Source organism: Myxocyprinus asiaticus, chromosome 20 (genome assembly GCF_019703515.2).
Source record: "Myxocyprinus asiaticus isolate MX2 ecotype Aquarium Trade chromosome 20, UBuf_Myxa_2, whole genome shotgun sequence".
Taxonomy (NCBI): Eukaryota; Metazoa; Chordata; class Actinopteri; order Cypriniformes; family Catostomidae; genus Myxocyprinus; species Myxocyprinus asiaticus.
In genome coordinates this window covers 17,160,718-17,171,512 of record NC_059363.1, presented here as the reverse complement: position 1 = coordinate 17,171,512, position 10,795 = coordinate 17,160,718, and the positions used below count along the sequence as shown (strand labels likewise).

General features: G+C 39.0%; 1 protein-coding gene across 5 annotated transcripts in view; it reads right to left on the bottom strand.

The window, feature by feature from the left end:
• Positions 1-10,795, bottom strand: part of ehbp1 (EH domain binding protein 1) — a 192,629-nt gene that overhangs the window by 3,417 nt on the left and 178,417 nt on the right. For all 5 annotated transcript variants that reach the window (XM_051645796.1, XM_051645797.1, XM_051645799.1 and 2 more), the window contains 2 exons: positions 8,495-8,594; positions 7,447-7,520 (listed from right to left, as the gene is read on the bottom strand). In XM_051645796.1, the coding sequence (XP_051501756.1) occupies positions 7,447-7,520; positions 8,495-8,594 (174 nt within the window). The remainder of the gene's footprint in view (positions 1-7,446; positions 7,521-8,494; positions 8,595-10,795) is intronic.

Below are 10,795 nucleotides of genomic sequence, written 5' to 3'. Positions count from 1 at the left end.
ACAAAAAAAACCCTGTTAACACTTACAGAAGCTACTGGCTCCTTCCTCTTCTCTCTTTCCCTCTCCTTCCTTGAAGAATAGAGGGATGGAAATCTATTGGGGGGGGGGGGGTGCAATTCTTTTTGGATTACTCCCTCTCTCTCTCTCTCTCTCTCTCTCTCTCTCTCATTGCCCTGGGCAATCATGTTAAAACTCACATGGTTGGTGCTTATTCAGATAACCCTAACAATGCACACCAATGGTAACCATGTGAGCACTCACAACCCACAGAAGAATGTGCTGGTTCAAATCCCCATGACCCTCCTCCACAGCAAAATTTATTCAAGAGTGCAACCTGCTCGGCAGCTTCAGGAGGCACAGAGCTTCTGAAAGTTCTGCTTAAAGATCACTAAATTCAGCCGCTGCACACAACTTTACACATGCTCTCTTCACTTACCCATCTGGAGACACAGAGCAAACTTTTGGGCCTGCCGGAGCATTTTTTTGGTTACAACAGTTTTTTTTTTTTTTCTGAGATGAAACAGGACAAAAGTTGAGTTGGAGGAATCCAGGGAAAAATGCATGATCGTATTACAGCAGATTTGGGCAAGTGGGCAGGCTGGGAGCACCAGCGGAAGAAGGAGCTGGAGAGATGCCAGCTGGGAATGAGACAAAGACCAATATGGAGAACCATGACAAGAAGGATGATGGGAAAACGGTCCCTGGATTCGTACCACACTAAACCCAAACTAGACGTCTCACTCTAATATATCAGATACAAATAATTGACGTAATTAAAAACAAACCAAATTCATAATGACTGCGAATAAACATTAAGTCACTACTCTTCTTCCTGTTTCTGAGCATACATGTGAATGATCTAACTCTAACATTTTGATGCCAAGGACCCCAAATATGATGGTCCCCTTGTGAAAGAAACCTTCTTAAAGTATAAAAGGCATCTATTGTATATATTTTCATGTACAATGACCCATTTCTAGTGTATGTAAAAATAAAAATAAAAAAAAGTAAACGAATATATATATATTCAAAACTATAGTTTTGGCAAGTTGTTTAGGACATCTACTTTGTGCATGACACAAGTAATTTTTCCAACAATTGTTTACAGACAGATTGTTTCACTTTTAATTGACTATATCACAATTCCAGTGGGTCAGAAGTTTACATACACTAAGTTAACTGTGCCTTTAACCAGCTTGGAAAATTCCAGAAAATGATGTCAAGCCTTTAGAAAATTAGCTAATTAGCTTCTGATAGGAGGTGTACTGAATTGGAGGTGTACCTCTGGATGTATTTTAAGGCCTACCTTCAAACTCAGTGCCTCTTTGTTTGACATCATGGGAAAATCAAAAGGAATCAGCCAAGGCCTCAGAAACAAAAATTGTGGACCTCCACAAGTCTGGTTCATCCTTGGGAAACACCTGAAGGTACCATGTTCATCTGTACAAACAATAGTACGCAAGTATAAACACCATGGGACCATGCAGCCATCATACCGCTCAGGAAGGAGACGCATTCTGTCTCCTAGAGATGAACGTAATTTGGTGTGAAAAGTGCAAATCAATCCCAGAACAACAGCAAAGGAACTTGTGAAGATGCTGGAGGAAACAGGTAGACAAGTATCTATATCCACAGTAAAATGAGTCCTATATCGACATAACCTGAAAGGCTGCTCAGCAAGGAAGAAGCCACTGCTCCAAAACCACCATAAAAAAGGCAGATTACAGTTTCCAAGTGCACATGGGGACAAAGATCTTACTTTTTAGAGAAACATCCTCTGGTCTGATGAAACAAATATTGAACTGTTTGGCCATAATGACCATCGTTTTGTTTGGAGGAAAAAGGGTGAGGCTTGCAAGCCGAAGAACACCATTCCAACCGTAAAGCATGGGGGTGGCAGCATCATGTTGTGGGGGTGCTTTTCGTCAAGAGGGACTGGTGTACTTCACAAAATAGATGGCATCATGAGGAAGGAAAATTATATGGATATATTGAAGCAACATCTCAAGACATCAGCCAGGTAGTTAACATTTGGTCGCAAATTGGTCTTCCAAATGGACAATGATCCCAAGCATACCTCCAAAGTTGTGGTAAAATGGCTTAAGGACAACAAAGTCAAGGTACTGGAGTGGGCATCACAAAGCCCTGACCTCAATCCGACAGAACATTTGTGGGCAGAACTGAGAAAGTGTGTGCAAGCAAGGAGGCCAACAAACCTGAGTTACACCAGTTCTGTCTGGAGAAATGGGCCAAAATTCCAGCAACTTATTGTGAGAAGCTTGTGGAAGCCTACCAAGAACATTTGACCCAAGTTAAACAATTTAAAGGCAATGCTCCCAAATACTAACAAAGTGTATGTAAACTTCTGACCCACTGGGAATGTGTTGCAAGAATTAAAAGCTGAAATAAATCATTCTCTCTACTATTATTCTGACATTTCACATTCTTAAAATAAAGTAGTGATTCTAACTGACCTAAGACAGGGAATGTTTTCTACGATTAAATGTCAGGAATTGTGAAAAACTGAGTTTAAATGTATTTGGCTATGGTGTATGTAAACATCTGACTACAACTGTAGTTACTTCATTTCTAATCAAATCAAATCAAATCACTTTTATTTGAGACTATATTCATTGTCTAGTTATTTTAATTAAAGGGATAATGTACCCAAAAATGAAAATTCTCTCATCATTTACTCGCCCTCATGCCATTCCAGAAACATGACTTTCTTTCTTTTACAGAATACAAATGAATATATTTAGAACAATATTTCAACTCTGTAGGTCCATAAAATGCAAGTGAATTTTGGCCAGAACTTTGAATCTCCAAAAAGCATATAAAGGCAACATAAAAGTTATCCATAAGACTACAGTGGTTAAATCTATGTCTTCAGAAGCGACATGATAGATGTGGCTGAGAAGCAGATCAATATTTAAGTCCCTTTTTATTCTAAATCTCCACTTACGCTTTCAGACGTGAAAGTGAAACCAACGTGGCATCAAATGTGACTTTCAAATGTGAAAGTGGAGATTTGACTTAAATATTGATCTGATTCTCATGTTGTTGTTGTTGATATTAAGCGGGGCAACATATCGTATCTCACCTAGGGCACCAAGTAAGCCAGAACCGCCACTGAACCCGGAATATCCCTTTAATACAAACTCTGAAAATGGCCACATCGGCACTATAGAATATTATCCTCCAAAATAAGTCACAGTTATTAAAAAAAAAAAAAAAAAAAAAAAAAAAAAAACTAAGAACACAAAGATTCTAAAAATGATATTAACACAAACATTACATGAAAAACTCTTTCTTAACACAAAACAAATTATTATTAAAGATAAGTGACTGCAATAGAAATGTCTATTAGTTGCAGCTGTATAAAAGTGGACATTGAGAGTCAAATTCAGAAAGCAACTCCTAAATGGAAATGAACACAGATTTCAGTGAATGGTGTAGAATGAGAAACTGTCGTCTCGCCTTATCTCCAGTTCCAGTCAACTAGCAATCTTGAAAGAGTTTGCAACATCATCAAAGCCGGCCATTTGATAGGATTCTCACACTGCACCCAATCAATCTGAGGAATACGGCAGCCCAGACATGTAACAAAGCTCAAATAGATTTACAAATGGGGTTGTAGGGGGATAAGCCCTTGCACAGGATTACATATTGATTTTAAACATATAAAAAAGCTTATCATAAAAAACCGTAACAACAAAACTCGGGGACCTATGCAGAAATCCCTCTGCAAAAGGAGCGTCCACTTTCAAATATAACACCCGGAGTGCACCGCACATTTGAGAAAAGAAAGAAATAGGGAGAGGGAAGGGGGAAAAAATAAGAATTTGAGAGAAAGTGTGTGTGTGCATGGCAGGCAGATAAAAAGGCCAAAAAGGATCAATTTTGAGGCAGAGAAATGGGAGTCATGGCATATTGTGGAAGGCCTCACTACTTTTCTTTCCCTCCCCACAGCAGAGCAGAGACTGAAGGGGTTATCGTTTAGCTGACATTAACACTCGCCCTATTTGCTTCACACCTTTAACCGAATCCTAAGTGTCTTTTCAGCCTGCCTTTATACCGCGTGTTAAAATTTCTACAGTATTTTCTCTCTTTCTGATAGTCACAGGCTTCAGATCTAATACTTACTACAACAGGCATCAAGTGCACCTGAATTCAGTGAGTAATGATCTCTTTTTCATCAATATTAATAGATAAGAAAAATGAAAAACCTGGTCCATCTGGCAAAGGTTATTCTATTTGTCATGTCAGTCTGACATACTAGTACAATTACTGTGCAATGATCTAAACATTTTGGGACACCTTAGAACTATAAAATCAAACACCCTTTGAGAGATTTTGTTATTTATTTTGTTATTTTTTTTTAAAGACAAATGAAAATTGTATCATTCTTTACTCACCCTCATGTTGTTCCAACCCCGTTATGGTCTACTTTCTTCTGTGGATCACATTTTTTGGAATGTCGAAGATGCTCTTTCCCATTCAATGCAAGTGAATGGATTGATCTCCTTTTTGCATTTCACAGAAAAAATAAATTCATATAGGTTTGGAAGGACAGCTTGGGTGAACTGAACATTCCTAACATGCACTAAATGCTAACCAAACCTCTCCATGACATCTGAACCAGCCTTCTGGCACACACCAGGTCACGCTGGCTGTAGATTCTCCTCTACACAGTTGTGGGGTCGAGGAGGGGCGAGTGCTTTTCTCTATCAGCCAGAGAGTGTGTGCTGATATGAGAGAAAGTCTGTGTGTGTCTGTCTGAACGCCTCGGCCGCTACACTTCCACTGTCATCAGCTGACCAAGCAAATCAGCAATTACCTGTCTGCACTGGCCGGGTGCGAGAGCCCGTCGGGGCTCCAAATAAGAAACTGATGCACGAATCTCCTCACCAGCAGCTCAGAACTATCTCTGACTCGCTTCAGAAACACCCTCACTCTGAATGCCAAGTGCTCAGCCTCATGGGAGTAAGAGAGAGAGAGGGAGCAAGAGAGATAAAGTGAGAGAGAGAAAATAACTGATAATTCAACAGGTAGCAGTGTGTGGACTGATAGGGTTGTTACAAGCAGCAGGGACTGAATTACCACTGCCGTGGATGGGCCCTCTCACCCTTGCACATCCAGACCAATATTTGGAACTCACTTCATTTCCTGTTTTCAGAATGTGTTCGCTGATAAGTGGACACAAGGCTGAGGCACTTCAACATTTGAGATGCACTGAACATTATTAGCTTAACGTCCTGTTATCGGCCAAGCATTTAGTGTTTAGTATCACAGAAGCTCTCTGCATGGAGGAACACTTTTTAAAGGGATAGTTCACCCAAAAATGAAAATTCTGCCATCATTTACTCACCCTTATGTTGTTCCAAACCCACATTACTTGCTTTCTTCTGTGGGACATGAAAGGAAATGATTTGTAGAATGTTAGTGTGACTGACAATCTCAGTCACCATTCACTTTCATTGGATTTTATTCTATAGGATACAACTGGGCTAAAGGCTCCCTGGGGTAAAAGGCTACTTTGATTTTATTTTCTCCCAAAACATTAAATAGCAATAAAAACTACCTCAGGACTTTCCTAAACACCTGTTTGACACAAAGCACTGCTAAATTTTTCTGTTGCACGAGATCATTGCGTGTAATGTCTAAAAGTTGATTTTGAGGCAATTTGATCTAATATTTAATAATTATTTTAAATATTGTGCCATCCCAAATGTGTGACTTTCTTTCTTCTGCTGAACACAAACAAAGATTTTTATAAGAATATCTCAGCTCTGTAGGTTCATACAATGCAAGTGAATGGTGCCAAAATTTTGAAGCTCCAAAAAGCATATAAGGGCAACATAAAAGTACTCCAGACGACCCTGGGGGTTAAATCCATATCTTCTGAAGCGATATGATAGGTGTGGGTGAGAAACAGATCAATATTTAAGTCCTTTTTCCTTCACTTTCACTTTCTCCTACTTCTGTTATTGGTGATTCACATTCTTCATGCATATCGCCCCCTACTGAGCAGGGAGGAGAACTTATGACAAAAAAATTACTTAAAAATTTAGAATTTTCTCACCCACACCTATTATATCGTGTCTGAACAATGGATTTAACCACTTGAGTCATATGGATTACTTATGCTCCCTTTATGTGGATTTTGGAGCTTCAAAAGTTTGGCACCCATTCACTTGCATTGTATGGACCTACAGAGCTGAGATTTTCTTCTAAAAATTCTGCAGAAGTCATACACATCTGGGATGAGATCATTTTTGGCTGAACTATCCCTTTGAAGTGACTGAAATAAACAAGAAATGACACCCTTTTCTGAAGTGGTTATTTTGAATAAGCATTATCTTAAAAAGCATGTTGCTATCTTAAACATATTTGCATAAGTTGACAAATTGTGCCTTATAACTATTGCCCCAGTATCAACAACTACATCAAACTTTAGAAGACATTAATTTAACAGCTGGTGTTGTATGGATGAAGTTTATGCTGACTGTCTGTGATTTTTGGAGCATTAAAAGAGAAATCTCCATTCACTTGCATTTTAAGGACCTAATGAGCTAAGATATTTTTCTTCATTTGTGTTCTGGTGAGGAAAGAAAATCAGACACACCTATTATGAGGGTGAGTAAATAATGAGAGAATTTTCATTTTTGGGTGAACTATCCCTTTAATCTGCATCAGTGAAGCCCTGAAGGTGAGAAATCCGATGAGACCGTGGGACAACAGATACACAGTATTCCCCACTGTGTGGTGTCTTCCAAGCAAACCACAGCATCACAACAAAAGCGTAAAGGGAGCTGTGCTCTCTGCTTGGCTATTCATGTCCACTGTCAACCTCTTCCAACTAATTAGAATTGATTTATGATGGATCAGCTAGCTTATCAGGTGCAGAAAGAAATTACCATGGCTAGCCAAGGGGTGAGAGGGTCACCATCGAATTGTAAAATCAATTTGCATTGATTGTAAAAGGTTCATTTTGCGAAAGAGGACACAGTCAAAGGGATTACATTTTAACCAGGCAACTTTGATATCACACAATAGGCTTTATTTTTTTACCTTCCTTACCTGTCTGTATAACACACTCTCAAAAAGCTTATAAAATACGACCACGTCCTGGGATGCCCCGGGGCGCATCACAGAGATTTAATATCGTTGCAGATGTGACATCTTTACTTAGTGTTGCAACACCTCAGATTTGTATACCAAATCATATGTAATCCAAAGCAGAATGTGTAAAAAGACTGTAAGCTATCAGAGAGCACTGAAACAACCACTAATGTTTTCCAAACAGTGCGTGCAATGGGCGGAGCAATGGCGGAGGTGTCAAAGAGCCAGTCACGGGCAGGTTTAATTAAGTAGGAGAGGATCTTTGTCTTTCACAGAGCGGCTCTCAAATTCCCCCCAAATCCCTCTTTCACTCCCTCTTACCTTCAATTGCCAGCATTGCCCTTAATTCTCGGTTCAGCAGCTCAAAGCGTCTCTCCAGATCATGTTCCTTCTCCCTGGGCAAGTTGTAAAAGTTCATCAATATGTTAATTACTAAATCATTAAACACTTAAAGAAACCTTTAATAAACATTGATTCGTGAACTCGCCAACACCTTCCCCACCTCACATTAATCTACTGCAAATAAGTGATACACAAACCGGAACAGCGGGGCTGCTTGGGCAAGAGCGCTGAGGAAACGACGTGGTTGGGGGGGGGGGGGCGGGCAAGTGGGGTATCAGGCAGCAAATTAAATTTCACCACTTTCAAATGTATTGGAAATGAGCTAACTCTGTCCCTAATAGAATTTGTCCTTCACAGCCTGTTCAGTGACTAAAAAGAAATTGAAGAAAGAGAAATTATCAAGGCCTTTTTAATTGAGCACTTAAAAAGCCCTTTTCTAGTGATATAATGTGATTAGAATACTTCAATCTGTCATTTGTGAAAGCTTTGAAACTCTGTCTCTTTCTTCTCCTCCTCTCTCTCTCACATTCTTTATGCAGAATGAACAGCCGGCCAGATTTTATACATCTTGCTCTCACTTTTAAAGAAAAGGATAAAAAAAAACAAAAAAACATTATCATCTTTTTAGGGACAAAATAACTGTGAAAATAGTTAAAAAAAGAAGGGTAAATAATGTCAGTTATTGCCATAATGGCTTCCTCTTTTAGGTGAATGAAGTCATTTTTTCACTTTTTCCCCCCAGTCGATCCAATTCTCATAATGGGCGGAATAATACAGCCTTTGAAATCACATTATTGCAGACGCGTCTATTCTGATATCACGTTTTGTCAGTTTTGCAGTGGATGACCGTCGGGGGAGGGGCGGAAGTGAATGAGGGGCCCGACCTTCTGACTGGGTTCAGGTCTCCTGGGAAAATAATTTCAAGTGTGGGTCTCAACATATTATAGGTGTGTGTGCTGAGATAACACTGCTTCCATTGGTAAATGTGAGAGATGGAGAGAGTACGAAAGGGTAAATATGAACTCACAGCAGAGAGAGCTGGTTCTGTCGGCGGATCAGAGCGTTCTTCTTGTTGACCAGCGTGAACCATTCCTGCATCATGGCTTCCTCCTCTTCCTTATTATTCCCTGTAACACACACAAAACAGAACCCCAGCATGTCAGACTTTTGATATAACATTCCTCAAGTCTCAGTATAAATATCATTGTATTACATGTTTGGTAATGTCTTCTAAAGGTAGTTAATGTGGGTAATAATCTCTTAAGGTCAACAAATTTTCAGTGTATTGATCTCTATGTAGCAGCACAACTAAACAAATAACCACTATGTTTATTTCTGGTTTTGAAATAAACACTCCCATATGATAGATGTGTGCGTTTCCACTGTAAAGGGATGACAAAATGAAAATTGTCATCATTTACTAACATTCATGTTGTTCCCAAACTGTTTGACTTTCTTCCATTTAACACAAAAGGATAGAAAAGTTGTCTTAGTCGACATTCACTTTCATTGCATCTTTTGAATATGTCATTCTGCTTAACATCTTCTTTTATGTTCCACAGAAATAACTCATATCAGTTTGGAACAACATAAGGGTGAGTAAATGATGATAATTTTTGGGTGAACTATTTCTTTAAGAATCAATACAACAATTTACTTTTGAAGTTTAATTGTGGCTTTTCCACACATCCATTCAGAGTAAAATGCTTCCTCACACACAATAACAGACTCTTGACCGACTTTCTCTGGCACAGTTAAGTTGAGCACTTTTCTCACACCTCTCCAGAGTATAAAGTGCATCAAATGAGATTATTTTACAGGCTTTTCTCAACAGCACAGACTGACACGCGTGTTAGGAAGCCATCCAGATGTGTGTTCACTACCTACATATTAGACACTTCACAAGGTACTGCCATTGTCAGTAAAACAGAGATGCCGCTGGATTAAGGATCGGATTAATGCAGGCTGGTTATTTTCCCGCAATGCCTGGGATTAAAGCCTCAACTACAGGGTCTTTGTGCAGCTTCAGAGCTTTACAAACTGCAGATCCAATATGCTCAAAACGCACTGATATTTCCTATGCCTGAGGCCTACATGTGCAAATTTCAAACGTACATAGTTGGAAACTGCAGGTGGGGTTCCGCCCTTTGCTCAGGGCACTTGACAGGAAGGAACGGATGGGAGAGCAACTCCAAACAACATGTTGATTGTCAACATGTCAACATTAATTGTCAGATTAAACTAATGTTTTTCAAAATCAATCGCACATATTTGAGGATATTTTACATACAGTGGTCCCAAAAAGTATTTGGACACTTTAGCCACTCTCAATGTAAAAAATGTCATTGCATTAGATTAGATCGCATTTTTTGAAAGTTAGATAGCACAAGCACACTTTTCAAGCAAAACATTTCTCACAGAGGAGAGTCAGATTTAAAAGATAAAACAATTGATCTAGTGTTCAAATTGTCCATAGTTAATGTGATGAACTACACTTGTGTTAATTTGAGGGGAATAGACTTCATTCATTCACTAAAAATCAGTTGAGGGTAGTAACGTGCTACATATACTCATTTATATTTACTTGAGTAACTTTTGGAGAAAATGAACTTTTAAGAGTAGTTTTAAATGTGGGTACTTTTTACTTTTACTCAAGTGAAAATTTTAATGAAAAAATGTACTTTTACTTCATTACAATGGGCAAAGTTCCTGTCGCCACATAACTGGTTTTAATTCAACAAGTTTCCATAAATGCATAATTTATTGAGGGATTTTGGGGACTTTTACGACACTGGAACTTTACAGCTGCGTTCTGTCTCGAGTCCATCACTGCAGCAGCAAGCGCTTAAAACAAACACTTTTTTCACAACACACAGTGAAAAAAAATAGTTACATTATGCGATGCCTTCATTGCTCACCAAAACAAGCAGTTATTTCGGCATACAAATTTAAGAAAAACTTAAAACTTCTTAAACTTAAGAAAACGTGTCACAGTAAACTGTAGTTATAATGATAACGCTTGTTTATGGTAATGGTCAGTTTCAGGATGATTCTGTAACTATGGGCTCTACTGACCTCAGTTTTTAAGTATAATTATTTTTTATATCAGTGCTGCAATACATCAGTGCATGTAAATCCATGCAAACATCAGCATTGTGAGTAAATGCGTCTTGGTCTGCTGATCGCATGCTTAATTAATGTACTGCGAGCAGACAGCGACTCAAGCACAGTAAAGGCCAAAGTATACTTCGAGTGTGCGCATTGCAGATTGGCTCGCGCCCGGACTGCGTTGCCTTTCCGAGTATTCTTTTCTGACCGCGAACAGATA